At 41.5% G+C, this 19022-nt stretch overlaps 1 protein-coding gene across 2 annotated transcripts in view; it reads right to left on the reverse strand.

Annotated features, from left to right (window-relative positions):
• Positions 1 to 434: 434 nt before the first annotated feature.
• Positions 435 to 19022, reverse strand: part of LONP2 (lon peptidase 2, peroxisomal) — a 36785-nt gene continuing 18197 nt past the window's right edge. For both annotated transcript variants that reach the window (XM_072934521.1, XM_004176230.6), the window contains 5 exons: positions 18348 to 18481; positions 9828 to 9970; positions 4869 to 5076; positions 3625 to 3815; positions 435 to 1923 (listed from right to left, as the gene is read on the reverse strand). In XM_072934521.1, coding sequence (XP_072790622.1) covers positions 1702 to 1923; positions 3625 to 3815; positions 4869 to 5076; positions 9828 to 9970; positions 18348 to 18481 — 898 coding nt within the window. In that variant the 3' untranslated portion in view covers positions 435 to 1701. The remainder of the gene's footprint in view (positions 1924 to 3624; positions 3816 to 4868; positions 5077 to 9827; positions 9971 to 18347; positions 18482 to 19022) is intronic.

Genomic DNA, 19022 nt, shown 5'->3' on the forward strand with positions numbered 1-19022 from the left:
ATTGGAGTGATGTGTCAGACAGAAAGTCATCCTTTAACTTTTCTGGGGAGCAGCTCCCTGTTTTACCATGCTGGAAAGTTTTTCTTAGTAGTCCTCAATTCTCTTCTAAAAAAATGCAATTTGTTGTGTCCATGTGTAAACAGACTGTGCTGGAATTCCGAGCATGTCAGTGCTCTCACACTGCAGAGCAGTGCAGGATGGTTTCTCCATCTGTTTGGTAAAGGATTTTTCCCTCCTGGTTTGATCAAAAGCAAAGCCAGCAGCACAGAGTTACCAGGCTGGGGCTTTACCCAGGGGGAAGTTTCTTTGCACTTCTTCCCTGCACATTTCTCATGAGGCAGAACACATTCTAAGACTGGGGCTGTTGTCTGTAGTCTCAGAACGTACTTGTTAGTGACTAAGTACAGCTCTTAAAAGAATGACACAGAAGCCAGTTTTATTTTTATCATTTTATTAGATTAAGTCTTTTGTCGAAGTTGTAAAATCTTTTGTAAAATAGGTGTTGAAATTCCCACTGAATTGATTACAATCAGTGTTGTTATATTCCAGGTAAATCAGCTTTGTTAGCTACAAAAATGAAAGCAAAGCAAACTCTTTACTTTTGATTTTTAGGCAGCTTCTAGAATAGGCTGTTGTGTACAGTTTGTTTTTCATAAGCACTTTGGGGTTTGTTTCAGAACCCCCAGTGAACAAGAGAAGGATATAACAACACGCAGGATTTGCTCGTGGGACTGACCGTGGAGTAAACAATGCCAAGGGCCCAGATCACACGGTGCAGCACAGCTCTCACTGAGGTTCGAGTGGAGACAAAGCTATCAAAGGACAGGGAGGCTGCCAGACTTCTGGAACCTTACATTATTTACACTGAATAAATTCAAAATTTTCTTGGCTTTGTTCAAATGGATTTAATTTCCATAGGTGAACCTCCAAGCATTGGCATTCCAGAACCAAGTGGGTTTGTAGTGGGTAGGAATGAGGGACGTGTTCTCTGCCCTCCAAAACATTCCTGGGTTTTCTCATTAAGGCCTCATGCACACTCCACTCCCCCTGCTGCTGCAGGGACAGCTGTGCACATGGGAACTGATGTGTTCTCTCCCTTCCTACACAACAATTCTACATTTCAGTTCTGGCATTGCTTCCTGCGTTTGAAAACTAGAAGAAACTAGAACCAAGTGCTGAAAGAACTTCCTAACTTCATTTATTAGGCCATAGTGATTCTCTTGGATGCCTTAAATGTATTTTTTTTAGATTTCAAAAACCTTATTTACCCCAGATACTGCTGCTCCTTAGCACATTATTATTCACTATTATTACAGATACTTTGTAAATAAGTAAACTTGCACTAAATCAGTTTGCTTTTTGTAACAACCCCACCCGTGAGCCTCTCCTGCACGTTATTCCCTCTTTAAGGATGTGATCAGCTGCTGCCATGAACATACCTAGGTGTCACACAGGCTAAGGAATTCTTTCTCTTACTCAAAGCCATCAGGAAATGAGATTCAAGATTCTTTGTTGATAAAAAGCAACAAATGTCCCTCAAGTGCAGTTTCGGGTTGGTAACTGCAGCAGCATCTTCCTTTTGATGGCATTGACACCCCCATTCAAACCCACTTAGCTCCTAGTTGTACCTGATACCTAAATGTAGCTAAAAGAGATAAGAACTATGGAATTGGAGAGAGAAGTTAACCTCAGCCTGCCTGCCTAAAGTTTGCTATTCAAGTGCTCCAGCCTGGCCTTGACTGCAAAGCCGCCGTCGAAGGCTGCGTTCAGCACCTCGTCCAGGCAGGCGGCCAGCACGAAGGTCAGGTCCTGCCGCACGTGCGCCGGAATCTCCTCCAGGTCCTTCTCGTTCCTTTGAGGAATGATAATTCTCTTCAGTCCAGCTCGGTGTGCTGCCAGCACTTTGTCTTTAATTCCCCCAACCTAAGAAGGAGAAGAAATACACCTATGAAAAAATGAACTAATCTAATGAAATAATCATTGTAACATCACATCAGGAGTTAAATTTTGATGAAAGGTTCTGCCTCCCTCAGTCATTTAGGAAAGCAATTAAAAATGCAGTCAGAGTTGTAGCTCATAATGTGCTTAATGAGGGAAATATGTTAATAGACTACAGTATTCTTTCTGTAACAACAAATAACAAGAGAAAAATAATTTTAGGAGCAGAGGTACAAGAGAATCAATAGTGGAAAAGTCATTGCTTTTCAGGAATTTAACCGAAGTGGCCTTCACTTTTTTTTTTTTTTACATCATGTGCTGAAATCCTGCACCTGCATTAGAACAGAAGATTTTTTCAGCTAAAGGCAGTGTGAGATTTAGGGGAAAAAGAGTCCTAAGGAAGCAATGTCCCATGAAAAATAACTTGAGCTGTGCAATAAAATATGCACAGCAAAGCAAACCTGTGTTCCAGGAGTGGAGAGGCACTGCTCCACTGAGCCTCCTGGTTGAGTTGCTAATGAGATGTAAATGGCAGTTAATCTAGCTATTCTTACAGCTGTAGCTTTCCCCCCCCAAACTCCTCTCTATTCCTAAAGACCATCTTAGAGCAGAAACTTGTAATTTTACACTGCTTTAGAGGAGAGGAAAGGCCTGTATTACAGTACAAAGGGCAAACCGCAGGGCTGCTGTGACACGGGGCAGGAGCGAACCGTGACCCTCACATGACCCACGGGTCCGGGCGGTGCTGCACGCCCAGCAGGGCAGCCCCTGGCACAGCCCTGGCAGTTCAGTCACTGATAACAGCAAGATTCCAGACTACCTTGGGGAAGGAGGAAAATGTGGTTTAATATTTACAGGAACCTTATCTCTGCACACAGATGTAGCAGCAGGCACAGTCAGGACAGGCTGGCTGCAGGGCTAAGCTGGCTCCCACCAGAGTCACTGCAGGGTGCTCCAGAACCCTGCATAATGGCCCCAGAGCCTCCCAGGCCACTGCCTGCCATGGCACCTCTGGTTCTGTCTCCCCTGCAGTAGACAAAATCCTGTCCCTGATGTCCAGCTTCATCCTCCTCCTGTCCATCATTTGGTATCAGATGATCGCTCCCGTATTGGCTTCAGCACATGTGCCAGGCTCCACTGACACTTCAAACTAAACTCTTTGTTTGAAGGCCTTCTTTGCCTTCATGCTTTGACAAAGCTTTATGGAAACCCCATTTGGCTGAGCTACATACAAGGACCAACATTTAAGAGAAACCCAAAAGTAGACCCATGGATTCAGGAGTAACCTGTATGCAGTTCCTGTGGGAGCTTTAGGACACAACCTTTCAAAGACACCAGAAGTAGTTCTGCAATAAGTCTGAGGAAGCACATTTAGAAACTGCAGTGCAGACTCAAAGCCATCTTGTATTTTAAGACTTTGATGTTTCCTTTCCAAGTAGACATTTGAATGTATTTTCCAAAAAAGCCACATCAAAGCTGGCTTTAGTTTGAAAGGCAAAGCAGAGGTGTGGAGCAATACTGCATCAGACTGGGCTCTTCCAGCTGCACCAGCAGAGACTGCATTGCTGCTAAGGAATGATCCAGCAAGGCTCTGGATCCACTCTTTTCTAAGTGGCTGTAAACAGATTTTATATCCAAAACAGGGAGACTTAATACAACTTAGCTCTTTTCTCCAATGATGCTTACTGGAAGAACAAGGCCTCTTAGTGTAATTTCTCCTGTCATGGCTACATCTGAGCACACCAGCCGCCCACTGAAGAGTGAAGCAAGGCACGTTGCTATGGTAACACCAGCAGATGGTCCATCTTTTGTGACAGCTCCAGCTGGGAAGTGCAGATGGATGTCAGTGTTGTCAAGGAGATCAAAATTTCCAGAAGCTTAAGGAAAAAAAGAATGGTTTGAATGTTAAAAATCTAAACCCATTTTGTTCCTGGTCTTTATTATAAAAGCCCACCAAGAACTAAAAGCCTTGGCACTATTTACTAACAGTGGGCTGAAAAAAACTATTACAGAGGCCCTAGGACAAAACAACAAAGAGAAATCCAAACGAGCTTTCCTACATCCAGATTCCTAGAAAAAACTGTAACATGATAACCAATAAGCTTGGCATTGGCACGCACTGGGAAATTGAGAATAGGGATTAATGTGGAAATCAAGGAGTTTTCACACAGAATTTTTATGTCTCAAGCCATCAACATCAGTGTTCAGAGAACACTCCACAGAAACTCACAAAACAAAGTGGAACTCTTATTTATGTCCTTTCCACCTGTAATGGAGTATATGCAGTGTAAACCAGAGAGGCAAACATGCACACAGGTAATGCCTGCAGCATTTCACACATTAATTACATTTTGGTTTTTAACCTATCTAAACTTCCACAAATAGTGACAGGTACTGGTCGATTATTTGCCGAATCAGCAGATCATCAATCTAGAAAGCAAATTTCTACAAGTCCTGGGAGGTTCAGACAAAAAATAGTTAAAACATTATTGTCCAGAGCCCTATTGCACTGCAGTTCCACAGCTGCCATACAAACCCAACATTCTCAAAATACTAAAACTACAAAAAAACCTTTTAACAGAACCTGTCAGAGAAAAGCTACAGACTTCCATATCTGTCTCCATCATGAAACCTGCTGGAAAGCTTGAGTGTAAGAATGAGTCAGAGGCAGTGTCTGCCACAACCAAGGAGAAGCACCTTGGCACTGAGGCTGCCCACAACCTTCCAGGCTAGGGCAGGGAGACACGACTCACGTTCTGCCAGGCCACAACCGCCTTGGCTTGGCAGCAACTGGGGAAGAACTACACAAAGGCACTCTGGAGCTGATCTCATCTTCAGGGTAGCACTGATGGCTGAAACCCTTTCTCTGTTACATATGCACAGGGAGTAACTGCCAGGGTGCTCAGCAGCATGCCCCCAGGGCTGCCCACCGTTGGTGAGCTGGTATCTCTTGGCGTTGCTGCGCAGCCAGCTGATGGCCAGGTGAGCCGACTCCTTCATGACGTCCCCCAGCTGCCCGGTCAGCGTGAGCTGGCCCTCCCCGTCCATCCTGCTGGCCTCCACAAACATGATCTCTCCTCCCAGCGGTGTCCAGGCCAGTCCTATGGCCACCCCGGGCTGGTTGAGCCGCTCAGACACCTGAAGGGAAACACAGCAAGTGGATTAGGAAACAGCCATTAAAAAAATTGCAAAAACAATTCATTAGTTGGCTTTGAAACAACTGTACCCCATCAAAACATTAAAGTTAAGCCAAGTGTCTGATCTCTTATATTTTAATTTATTATTTAATGCAGCAGTAGTTCTGGATATGTGTAAACACTAACTACGCAACAGGAGCTGTATGTGGCAGCTTAGCTTAAGGCCATGGCAAACATCTAGGTGTGTCATTCTAGAAACCTTCCCCACCCCCAAAAACACCATTGGAATATTTCTCCTCAAAGGACTTCAAGTCTATCCTGACTGAACGTTTATGTGACTTAACCCAGGAGCGTGTTTGCCTTGACTTACTCCTGTGACAAAGCCAGTTTTGCTCCCCAGTGTTCCCTAGAAGCCTTTTTAAAGGTGGTGCCATTGCCTGAGCTGTGGCCAGCCAAGCCCTCGATGCTGTTCTCTGCAGACATTTACAAACACTTTGAACAGCAGAAATAGGAATGTGTTCCCAGGCCAGGCAGAGGGAACACCTGACCGAGATCCTTTAGGAGTTACAAGCAGCCAAGCAATCAGCAGCTACACTGGCAGCCAAAGCCAAGGAAGCCAGACAGCCCCTCCTGGCTCCCTGGGGCTCTCCCTTACCTGTGCACTGGCATCAGCATCCTGCCATTTGCTTTCATTAACCTGATTTAGCTAAGAAGGCTCTTTCTTTTCCTAGCATTTAAGAAAATTGTACAGAACTGTGTGTGTTTCACTTTTATGGTACACCAAGAATTCTCATCCTTGCTAACATCAGTTTGTGTATCTGTTCCCTGTGTGTTATTAGTTACAGCGATTTACTCTGATTATTTTAGTAAATGCTTAGTAGCTCAGGTTAACAAAGTCAGTTCATCCTGGTCACACTGAAGTCCAACAATGCTGGAACATTCCCCTTTGCGCTGGAGACAATGCTATTTTGGCAAACCATCCTGGTTTCAAACATTACAGGTGTGATTAACAAAATTAACTGTCCACACCTTCTCTCAGCCCAAAGCAGCCATCAACAAGGTTTGTTGATTTGGGGATTTTCTTTCAGTTTTTTTAGACTGTACTCTGGATCAACTGAAAACAGTTTAGAGACTGAGAGCTCAGGGACAGAACACAGCAAATGGGACAACAAATCAAACCCCAAATGCTTCTGTAGACTCATCACTTAGAACAGGCGCCCTCAGTCCTCAGACTCGGCAGGTTCCTCCTACCTTCACAAGTCAGGTGAGATTTGGTAAGAGAAACTGGCTGTGAAGTAGGTGCTGGTCAGCTTTGGACCATTGTTCCTTGCACTACCTGGTGCCTCCAAAGCCAAGCAACCTCTCCTGCTGTCCTGGAGAGTGACTGGACCACCCTCCTCAGCTGAGCCTTCGCTGAGCTGCTGACAGGCACACGTGGCAAATGGCCTGGCAGCTTTGGGATCTGGCAGCAGAAAAGCCCCTTGGAAATCCCCAAACAGCCAGAGCCACAGAACCCCCAACACTCAGAGGAAAGCACACTGGATTACATGAGACATCCACAAAGTGTTACAGAGAGCCCCACAAGACTGAATCACTCCTGGTACCTCTGAATAATTTCTTCTCACCAAAAGTCAGATGAATTTGCATTAGAATAAATCCTTTCTTACACTTTCTGAACAACCTCAATTAAAAATGACCACTCAAATCAGCTGATGAGTGGCGATGTCTGTCAGATGATGAAGATATGAAGATGCCACTGACCAATGGAGTCTCAGAGTTTGAAAATTTTTGTAGATGAGACCAAACCAGCTGTGATTTAGCTGTACCCTGAGTTCATGAACATGCTGTCAGATGCATTCTAGCTGCCTAGGTGCTGCAAAATTTAAGACTTAACATTCAGCACAGTCATTTATTTTAGAGTATTTCAGGTTATCATCTGCAGTTTTGGAGCTACACCAAGTCAGTGTAATGGACAAGAACCTGGTAAGTTCCTGATTCACAATGGGAAGAGGAGAATCAGTTCAGTCACTTGCTGGCCTTTAGCACGTTTGTTTTCCTTCCACAGGTTCTCCCAGCCTGACTGTACCAACTTTTTTCTTCTCTTCTGATTCATCCCTTGGCAAGTCACTGCTGGCAAAGCACATTAACGGTGGCTTCCCTCTGAGGGAGGAGGATTTCCCAGAAATATCACCATAAGACTGATAGTACTTAGATAAAAATGCCAATTTAAACCTGTACTTTGGACAGGTTTTGCTTCTGAAAGACACCCTGGTTTTTCTCACTGATTAGAATTGTGCATGTCCCATGAAACAGAGCCATTCTTTTATGGCATCTGCACTTTCATTCCCAAACCAATCCTGATGGGCCTTCCTGTGGTGCCAACAACCTTCGTTACTCGAGCAGAATTAGGGGTTGAAAGAAAAAAAAAAGCTAAAAATCCCCAAAAACACCAACTAAAATTCAAGCCAAAAATACAAAAATAGTTTGTTATAAACCCACTGGATATGTTAGAAACCCTTTTCCCCAGAAGTGTGCTGTGCTGAAACATTCCATTAAATCTTCTGCACTTCAAACTGTTGAGATTATTTTTTCAAAGCCTCACTATGTCATTTATTCCAACATTTGTTCTGTAGGGAGACACATAAAATTATTTATTTGTGATAAATGAATTAATCCAGCAAGTAGGAGCTGAATATTCTGGCACATCTTCCTGCTGGGAGAGCTGTGCAGACAATAACCAAGCAGTGCCCTGGACAGGTGAAAGATGAATACCTGTAAATATTCAGCAATTCCCTGAAGGACAAATGATCAATTAAGTCATGCCAGGTTTCAGTTCCATTTGCTCTGCCTCATGCAGGTACTGACACAGTGGCTGCCTCCACAGTGCCTCTGTTTCAGCTCTGATAAATGACAAAATGCAGGCCCAGGGTGCAGCTCTCAAGCCAGACCCAGCCTGTGACTACAGAGCAGAACCCACAGCAGCCAAACTCAGAGCAGAAATTCTCCTCCTTCAAAGAACCCTGAGGGGACTTGTTATTCTAAAGAATAACATATTAGTTGGGAAAATTCCTTAGAATAGGAGTTATGTTGTTATCTGAGCATTTTACATGGAAAAAAACCGAAGTGTGTACTGAAAAATATTGACTCAATCAATACAGCAAATAGTACATGAAAATAAATCCTGGGCTGCTTGGGGAACTGATCTGTGTGGATTCATCTCTACTTCTATTTATGCACTAAATTTGCCTTCTAAATATGGAAATGTTAAAAAAAACCTTTTGAAACAGAAGTCACAAGCTTCTATCAGTCTTATTTCAGTTTAGAGGCCAGCAGATCCATTAAATGCTTATCTGCAAATTTATGGCATCTATTGTAGACCCCACAACAAATAAACAAAAAACCCACAAAAGATAAACCCCAGCTAGCACTCCTGTATTTGTACACTTCAAATTAAGAACCACACTTTAATTACTTAATCCTACAGAAAAAAGACAAAATAGCATAAATTATTTTCCAACACAGCCACACTACCAAATTTAAATGAATAATCAACTCCAGAAACAAAACTGATACCAGATGGAGCACCTAAAAAAAAGTCCCATATTAGCACTGAATTCTTACATTTGTGTGATCTTCCTGTTGCATACAGAGGCTTCTGAGAGTTGGAAAGAACAAAAGTAAGTTGCTGACAATTCAGTCATTTGGCTAAAGAGTAAATTCTTCTAATTTCTGAAAGTAAAAAAATAGATCACCAAAGAACTCATGTGAATGCCTCAGCCCAGAGTCACCAGGCACTGGCCTGTTGGTCATTTTTCTTCCTTGCCTCCCATTCTGCCCCATTCCCATCACCATCCTGTCACAATGGCACTGTCTCCTTTCTGTTTGTTTCCTCATTTCTGTCTCTTCCTTAAGAATCTCTTCCATGATAAAATCTTCATATCCAAAACCCTCAGTTCAGGTCTAAAAACTGATTCATTCCTTAACAATCATTCATTTTATCCTGCTATCCCAATCACCCTGCCCTCTTTTTGTTCTTCAAGTCCCACTGGAAGTCTGGCTCTCTGATTTAGGAGAAAATAAGGGTTAAGAGGAAAGTTCTCAGCAACAGAGAACAACTGCACTGTCACGGGTGAAATGAGAATCCCAAACTAACAAACTACTTTAAGTGATGGCATTTCCATACAACAGAGCAAAATACAGATGGGGGAAAGCAAAAAATCTGAAATATGCCTATTGAGGAGCAGAGCTGGAGGTGCCTGACTGATCATAAAACATTTTAATAGCTAGGAGTCACATTAACCTAAAGAATGTCTGAGAACTTCTGGTGCAAACTGAAGTGGTTTTAATACCCAAAAATGCTGCCTTGCTTTAAGGAGGTATGAGAAACAGTCCTTAGCACAGCTGCTGCAGAGACAGGATTCCTGGGTTCTACTTTTGGCTTCTTTCCCAAGACCACCAAACATCCCCCAAACAAGAGCAAAATTGTTTCAAACTGAAAAAACACCACCACATTCTTAAGCACTGCTGCAGGAACCTTTGCTAACAGAAAAGTCAGGGCATTATGTAATTTATGTACCTTGAATTAAAAGAAAAGAAGAATTTCTTTAGGTGAAAATACACATTGTGGAACACAAAAAAACCACAGTGCTGCTATTAATGTATTTTGAAGCTGTGAACATTGTATAGACTCAGTCAACAGCAGTAATCATATCAGCCAGAAAGAGCATCAAACAGAAACAAATGAGATGTTACCTCCATGTCATACATGGGGGGTCCCAGGATATCTTTCAGAGCATGGAAATCAATTAAAATTGGCATTTCAGGTGGCAGAGCTAGGTCAGCTGTGTCACTGATGGATTCTGGTTTGGCATCTTCTGTGACGTGTTCTTTGCAATCTAAGGGAAGAAAATCTAATTTAGGATTTGTAATGGTCTTTCCTAGACAGAGGAATTTTTTTAAACATTGTGACACAGAAAAATAAAACATGCAGTGAAATGCTCAGTAAGTTCAGGAAAATGTGCTCAAACCATCTCTCACAAAAATCTTGTCAAATTAAAGATAATATGGCATGAAATGCAATTATTAAGCCTAAATATGTTCTAACAGTTCATCAAAGATAAAATTAAATCTAGAGCACTGACAGAGATGCAACTCATCAGCTTAAGTGCATTTAAAATTAATTCAAATAGCAAAACACATTAGGTTCATTTAAGACTTTACATTTTTCACCAGATTTGTGCAGGAAACCAGTATTTCACAGAATCAGAATAGTTCGGGCTGTAAAGGACCTTAAAGGTGATCTTGCTTTAAGCTCTTGCAGGGAAACCTTCCACCATCCCAGGCTGCTCCAGGCCACACCCAACCTGGCCTTGGACACTTTCAAGGGATGGGGCAGCCACAGCTTCTCTGGGTGCCAGGGCCTGCCCACCCTCTCAGGGAAGGTTTTATTCCTGCAGGAGGAATCATGTGGTGTAATAGAGAATGTGCAGCTGAACAGGGCAATTCTGACAGTGCAGGAACTCCTGTTCTTTTCCTGAGTGCTTACAACTGTGCCCCAGCACAGAGCACCTCCAGGGCAGCTCTTGCAGCACAGGCTCTGATGTGACACTGCTCATGTTGATCTTTGTCTTCTATGACTTTTATGGCTTTGTTCAATCATAGAAGGGCTTGGGTTGGAAGGGACCCTTAAAAATCATCAGCCCAACTCCCCACCACACACAGGGACACCTTCTTCCTTCTCAGGCTGCTTAACTCACAAAACTGACATCTCCTGTCTGTTCAATAGCCAGCTTGGAACAACACCTACAGGCCTTGTTCGGTGGAAAAATCTCAATTTCAGTGTAACAACCTGTGGTTTTTGTCTTGAAATACTACACACACAAAGGGCTCTGCCCTTTCTTTGCTGAAGGAGATATTGCTAAGGTGCCATGCTCAGTAACCAGTAGCAGCAAAAAATTCCTCCAAGGTCCAATTACCAGACATTTTCAGAAACACCTACAGGCATGATATACTCTTCAGGAGGGGCTATAAACCTCCAGCAGCCTGACACTTTTGAATGCAATATACTCAAGTGTCACCCAGGAGGGACCACACAATTACAGCAACAGTTATGGGTTCAGAAGGGGGCTCTTCCCTTCCTTCACTCACAGCATGAGTGGATTTCTTACCTGTACAGTGGCTTCCTTAGCAGAATTGCCTTCAAATTTTTGTTTTCTCTTTTCATACAGAACTGAACTATAATGGGATCATGTCCATGTCAGTCTCACACCCAGCCTGCAGAGGAGCTGTTTGCATGACTGAGCTCAAGAAGTGGCAGTCCCTGGCAGGGACTGACACTGCACCGGCACCCAGGGACAATGCAAGCAGGGAATAATTTCCCCACAGAATCTGATCCAGGTGCAAGAGGCTTTTCAGCATTTCTCAAGAACTCAAAGCAGTGTTTTAGTGAAACATCTATCAGAGAAATGAAGAATGCTTGGACAATCCAGCTGTTCCTAAGGCTCTGTGTCTCTCTCAGGGCAGTGCCTCCCTGCCCTGGGGCTGTCCTCCCGCACACACAGAGTGAAGACTTTTCTTCCCACCCCAAACCCCAGCCTAACACAAATCTGAGGTCTGTATTACACAGCAATGTACACTGAGCTTCAGGACTCCTGCACCATCATTTGGATCCAAATATGGGTTGTTTACTTTGAATGCTTTCTAATTTTAGTTTGAAAAGGAGCGTTCTGGTTCTTCCTCTGCACATCAATGCATGCACAGTAACTGAAGATCCAAGAGTTCAAACTAATACAGAAAAACACAAATCACTAATCTAATCTCTTTACCATAACGTGAAGAGGTGGTCAGTGGTGCAAAAGCTATTCTCAGAATGGATGAATGAGGATGTCTCCTTTCACAAGATACAAACTATCCTGTTATTAATCCTGATACATAAAGACCTTTTTACAGATAATTTTGTGACTGTGCAATTCTCACTAATGCCTTGACAGAGCATCAAGGAAAACATTCCACATCACTATTAACAGGCAGCAGCAATTCAGCTTTCATTCAGGACTCCAATCTAATAGTTCTTCTCCAACAGCCACTAATCTTTCCATTGTACAACTCACTGCTCCATGGCTAAATCCCATTCCTTTACTGCAAACACTGCCTTAGTCAGATGCCTCCTTTTGTTCCAGCATGTCTCTCTGCTTTTGTTAAATTACTATTTTTGTACAAAATAAATTCAAAGACATAAATACTGGCAAGTCTAGGAAACATGACCCTGCATGCTATTCTTGCAATTCAGACTGCAATTTCAACACTATTTGATAATCTGAGATGCAATCCATATTTCAAAGCCAAATTGAGCTTAAAACCAGCTGGTTTTGTTCTATACCAAGATTTCACTGCCTAACAAACACAAATGTATTTATTTCACCTAGCTCTGTACACAGCAGAAAAGACAAAGTCCTCATAAACAAATCAGGGAATTTGAGGCCACCTGCCCCATTAAAAGAATCAGAACCTCTTTTCTTTGAGTTTATCTGATCTGATGAGTAGACCATTTTAGGATCCATAACAGTAACAAACTCCAGACTTTTTCTAAAAATGTTAAATGAAATTCTGGCATTATCTAATTTTCCATAAAAGCACACATTGATGCCTCAAAATGTAATTAAAAACTCTAACTTTTTCTTTGAAGGAAAAAGCCATCTTTGTTTATCATCTTTAGACAGGTGCTGACTAAGAGGAATCTATACAGACACAAGTAATTAAGATTTCCACTAACAATGACAAATGCCTGTTCCCTACCTACCCCAGACTAACAGCCATAAACCACAGTACAAGCTAAATGGCATATTTATCTAAAACAAGACACTTAAATTCAGGTTTCCAGAAACAGAACTTCTCATTAGGAGAGCAGCTTAATCATCTTACAGTTTGAGACAAGTTGGCAAAATAAACTAAAGGGTCAAAAAGTGCCTTCAGCAGAGCTCCAAACTGCACTAGAGGAACCACCTGCTGCTCTGCTATTACATGTCTGCTTACACAAAAGCAGCATGGTATTCAGTTGTTTTAACATTTAAAAACTGGAATACTAAAAATAAACAACACTTAGCCCTCCCCAAGTAACCAAAAATAAGTTCAAAAAACAACCAACCAAAAAAAGATTGTTTGTAAAATTTTCCAAGCAGAATCTGCAGCTACTCAAAGATCACAATGTTCTTCAGGAATCTGTCTTTGCAAGTTCCCAAAATAAAACAAAGTCTCACATGTAAATAATGGATTTGTAAGAAAATGGACTCTTAAGAAAACATACTGACAACGAACTATTAAATGTAATTAATGATTTAATCTTAATAGACATTTCATGGCACAAAGATTTAAAAAAATAAGACCACTATCTTCTATAGATGTAATGAAAATGAGAGAATACAAAAGTCTAAAACAGCCTCAACATGTAGCAATTTCCCATTGCCTCAAAGAACAGATTTAAATTAAGCACTACCAACACAATTCTTAAACCCAAAGATTTCCAGCCACTCTTACTGACCAAGATGGAAAAAGAGAAACCTAACATTTTAAAGTAGTTCTAACGTAACACATACTGATTTGCTGAAGTGCTACAAAGAGATACAAAAAAGAGCATCAGCATGACGGACAAGGTAATAGCATTCTTTCCCTCTCATCTGACTTAGCAGCAGATACTTCAGCACACAACAGACAGACTCAGAATTCTTTTAGCCCCTCCAATCTAAAAATCCCCCCCAACTGCATTTAGACAGAGAAGGATGGGATTGCTTTTGCTGCCAACAGTTCACATTCAAAGCCAGCCATAACATGAAACTGCACCCTAAAAGCAACATTCCGCTGTCAAATCCTATGCACCAAACTTTTAGGAAGTGTTTCTTTAGGAAAGGGACAGTTTCCTGGGACCCTAATCCTGTTTGCACTTACTTACATGGTTAAATTTAATGCTATGCACATTTCTCCCCACAGCATCAGAAAAGTTCTCTTTCCACAAAATAATTACATTCCATCATTTGTGACCTACAATAACAACATGTACTTGAAGCACTTCAATGTGAGGTGTTCATGCAGGAATATTTAGATGAATTAACATGGAAAAAATAACGCTTTAAAAATTATTTTGCATTCAAGCCAAACTTCTCAGAACATTTATGCATTTTTGACCTCCTACAGAGAAGTCATTGCAAGTAATTTTCAGAAATTTCAGCAAAAGGCTCACAGTGCAGCCTGCAGAGCTGGGAAGCTCTCTAAGGTCAGCAGAGCTCAGACCTGAGTACCTGCAGTCACACCACCCTGGGACTGATGCTCAGCAGATTTCATGTGTCAGTTCACATTGACCACTTTGGGCAGACTTGCATTTAATTTAAAACCAACTGTTTTATCCACAAGGAGTGTAACAAGCTGATCCGTATTGCTGGGTTATGGAAATATTTAAGTATGTTTAAAGCCTTGGTTTCAACATAAATACAATCCTCATTTCATCACTTTCAGTTATGAAATATTACCTGTCCTAAATCTCCCTTCAGGTCTGAATCAGACAAATTGTTTTTCACTCTGGGTTTCAACGGCTGTATCATGATATGATGCCTTAGTGCACAGTTGCTGCATTGTATTCTCAAGGCAGTTGTACTAAAATAGGAAAGAGAGTTTCACATATTTTTGTGACTCCTAGAATTTCTAGTAGTGTCAGAAGACTCGAGGAGTGTCTCATAAATCTGAGATAGTGTTTCAGTGCAGTATCAGATAGCACTGCTGTACACAGGGACAACTCCCCTGAGAACTCTGAAAAATGCTGAAGTTCCCTGTGCAAACTCAACAACTGACACAAACCAACATTCCTGCACTCACCAACTTCTCCAGAAAGCTCAGGAATCAGAGGAGCAAGGAAGGCACTACAGGCTGCCCGTGCATTTCAGTAATGCATTTCTGGGAAGTGCTGAACCCAGGCTGAGAGTCTCCAGCTCTTCCAGGGCAGTGCCCTCCCTTCCCAGAGCCCACGGCCAAACAGTGGCAAAAGCCTCATCTTTACAAAGCCTTGAAAACAGGTGCTCTCCCTAGAGGTAATAATCTGATTTAATCGATGTAATGGTGGAAAGCCTGTGATTCTACCACCTAGTGTCCTTAACTCTTACTACAACCCAGCAGCCAGAGGCACTCAGCTGAATGAACACAACAGGCACCATGGCAGGATTTGGCTATGCCCTGGACCAGGTATAAATTATGTTTTAGCAAGCAAGGCAAGCCTGCAGTCTGCCCTCTCCTCGTCACAACTCAAGGCATACCAATGCACTAAATGCAGAGTATCAGTCTCACATCAGCAACACACAAACACAGGAAGCAAAAATGACTTCTAGGTATTTTTATAAAGAAAAAAAAAAGTCAATAAATAATTCTAAATGAAACTATTAAGGGATGAGGACTTGATTAACTAATCTTCCAGAGTCATTCATGATATGAAATAAAAATTCATCATCATGATGCACAACTGCACAAATGTCCACTAATCAACAGGAGAAAAAATGCCAAAGAAATCAATTTAGACTACAAGTCCCATTATTTGCATCAATTTGCAAGTATTTCGAGATATTTACAAGCTTTGTTTTGAATACTTAGTTTTTCCAACAGACAGAATGAAAATAAAAGTATTTTTTAAGAGGCTCTTATACACTCCCAGCAAATGACGCACTGTAAAAACACACCAGGGTGTAAGCACAGTATTAGTACATAATAAAACCCACTCTGCACCATTCTGTACAAGTCTTTATAACAGCAAAGTTTCACTGTAGAGACACCTGTCCCTCAGACTCTCTTTTATTAATACAGCTTTTTCTTATGGACAGTTTTCACTTCAGAAGTACAAAGGCAACTCTTCACAGCTCATTTCTTTCTTGACTCCAAACTGGGACAACCAAAAATGCCAGCATTTTGCTCCCTTTTGAAACACTTGGGCTGCTACTTTCACTTAGCTTTGGTAAGTTGCAAGTCCAGAACTAATTTTAACAGTGTATAATTTTAACAGTGTAAATACCTCAGTTGCAAGCACAGTGCTAATTTTAACATGGTAAATAACTCTCTCACTGGATTGAGATGTCTAATACAGTTCCTTTTTGTTACTTGCCTTAATAATAAAGTGTTTCTTCTTACAGTACCATGAGTTGTGTTCTGAACCTACCTCTTGTCTATTTTACCAGAATGCTTGAAGAGCAGAACAACATCTCTTTTTATTCAGCAGCTGCATTAGACCTCTGAAACTCATTTTAGACACAGCTACCTATTTTGAAAATATGACTTGTCAAAATGACCATCCAGAAGGTGCAGTAGCCAGGACACTGCCTGCTGCTGGTGAGCTGGGCCAGCACAGCCCAAAAGCTCAGCAGTCCAGCCATGAAGAGAGAACAGAAGCATCAGCAAGTCAGTGTTTGACTTCACAAACTCCATCAGAACAGAGAAGGTGGAGAACACACACATAATATAAAAAGGAAGGAATTGGTAAATGTCTTAAAACCTCCACCTTTTAATGTAGATGGGATGATTTAAATTGCAGGATCGTTCATGGATTCAGTCACTGCTACTGTGAGAGCTCACCACCTTTAAGCCAAACATTCAGAGAAAACCAAGCTGAACCTGCTTAAGCAAACACTGCCAAATACAATATTCTGATATTACAGTTTTCACAGACATTACAGTGATCCTAGTGATCCTCAACAAGGTAAAAGAAGATTTAATTTTCAGAAGGGAAATACTAAGCTACGGAAAAAAGGCAAGGTAAAGCTAAAAGACTGTCAAGAAACAGATTCTCAGAGACAAATTATTTAAGTTTTTACTGTGCATAAAACTCTTTTTCAAACACCCTTCCAATTATTACCACTGCTTGTAAAAATATCCCTTATATTTCCTCCTCTAGGATTTACTCTCGGAAAGGGACAGGCACTGTTGAGACTTGTTTGCTGCCTGGTTTTAAAAGAACAGATAATGAGTCTCCTCATTTGTCCTCCTCCAATCCAGACCAGACCTATTCCAGTGGTACAAATGTTAGGTTTTTTCCACATCAACTACATTGTGGAATATTTCAGAACATCAAACCTACAGGGCCCTGTTTTGTATTTTAAGTCTGTGAGTATCCTGGAGCAAAAGCAAGCAGCCACACTGCAGTTTTCAGTTTCCAGGATCCTCTCACACACAGCTGTTCTCTGACAGACTGGGAGAATTTCTTGTCACCTGAACTCATTTCAGTCTTCAAAAAACAAACTAATGGAACACACAACACCCTGCTGGATAGATTTTATTAGACTAAGGGCTATCCACATTTTAGAAGTTCAACCTGAGGTTTGGAATTTGTCCTTTCACATTTCTAACCTGACACTGAGGGCTCCTGCAGACATCCAGTGCTGCAATGAGCACTGTGGAGCTCCAACAGGAAATGGCTGAGTACAGCAATACCCTCCATCAGCACCTGGCTGGAACAAAAGCATCTGCACCCTCCATCCTATCTTTCACCAAACACAGTGTGGATGCTCATTTTTGTTAAAGAGAACACTCATGGAGGGATGAAAAAGGGAGCAGTCACCTGTTGTGCACTGCACACGAACTGGATCATGGGCGTGACTTCATCCTTCCCTCTCCTATTTCCAGACTAGAAAGAGACCTGCCTTTACTGGTGAAGCAGTTACCTGGGTATTTTTGCTGTTTTTTGAGGGTTTTGTGTTTAGTTTTCTTTCAGTCTGTTTGATGACTGGAAATTATAAAACACTGTCTGTACACATGGGAAACAAGAGCAGACTAACCGAGGCTGCAGTGTTACCAAAGTTCCAAGAGACTTTGAATAAGCATGGTCTTACAAGACACATGAAACAATTCTAATTTCAGAGCCCTCCAAGCAGACAATTTTTTTCCACGTAAAACAAAATAACCAGATTGAGTTCTGAGCTAGTAGGAACTACAGCCACGCTTAGAGAAGTGAAAGATTTGCATAAAAAAACCTAGGAAGACATACACAAATCATAACTGCATCTTAAGACATAAAACAGATGCACTGAACTTGTCAATTACCAACTCAGCAGGCTGAAACAACTCAAGTTATGTCCTAAGTCATAATTCAGCACTAAAATCGTACATAATAATAAGGTCAAACTATCTGCCAAGCTTTTGAAAACAAGAGTCCTTAAAGAAGAATAAAACAGGAGAAAAAGTTGCTACATTAACTTCCTAGTGATTAGATAAGAAGTTCCCTTTTTAACAAAACATGCCAAAGATACATACCTTCTCCTTCCCCCACCTCAGCACGATCTGGCTTTGCTTCTTTGTGCTGCCCTTCTGCCACTTTCACAGCCACTGCTCTGCAAATGGCTCCCAGCTTCCGATCCAGGGCTCGCACTCCTGCCTCCCTCGTGTACCTGAGAGAAACAACAGCTGGGCTGGGCTTTGCAAGACAGAGTTATTTCAATGGTAAACACAGAGCCACAGAAAATCACATGGGAAATGTACCAAAACTTTGGACTACTCTAGAACATAGGAAAAAAAAAATTATCAAAATGATTGTGGTTGCTGATAAAATTGTAGATAAATTACTGAGTGGGAAGACATGACTAACAGCTGGTGCCAAACCTTCATGAAATGGTAAGCAATGTCCAATAACACTGAGCTCTTCTTGGATACATAAAAATTAGAAGGAAGAACTATTTTAAAACTTAAAATACATAGCTCACTGGAAGCTGAGGAACTGCCTATAAAAGAATATTTTGTTTTACTCTATGAACTAAAAAGAAGCACCAGGCAGTAACACTACACAAAACAGCCAAAATACTGATGATAAAATACTTAATTCATTGAATTCTGGTACACTTTTTCCATGGAAATGAGCTAGTTTCAAGTTCAAAAGATGTTTTGATCAATACATTTGCTGTCATGTCTAACAAAAACCCCAGTTCTAATGAT

This window comes from Taeniopygia guttata, chromosome 11 (genome assembly GCF_048771995.1).
Source record: "Taeniopygia guttata chromosome 11, bTaeGut7.mat, whole genome shotgun sequence".
NCBI classification, from domain to species: domain Eukaryota; kingdom Metazoa; phylum Chordata; class Aves; order Passeriformes; family Estrildidae; genus Taeniopygia; species Taeniopygia guttata.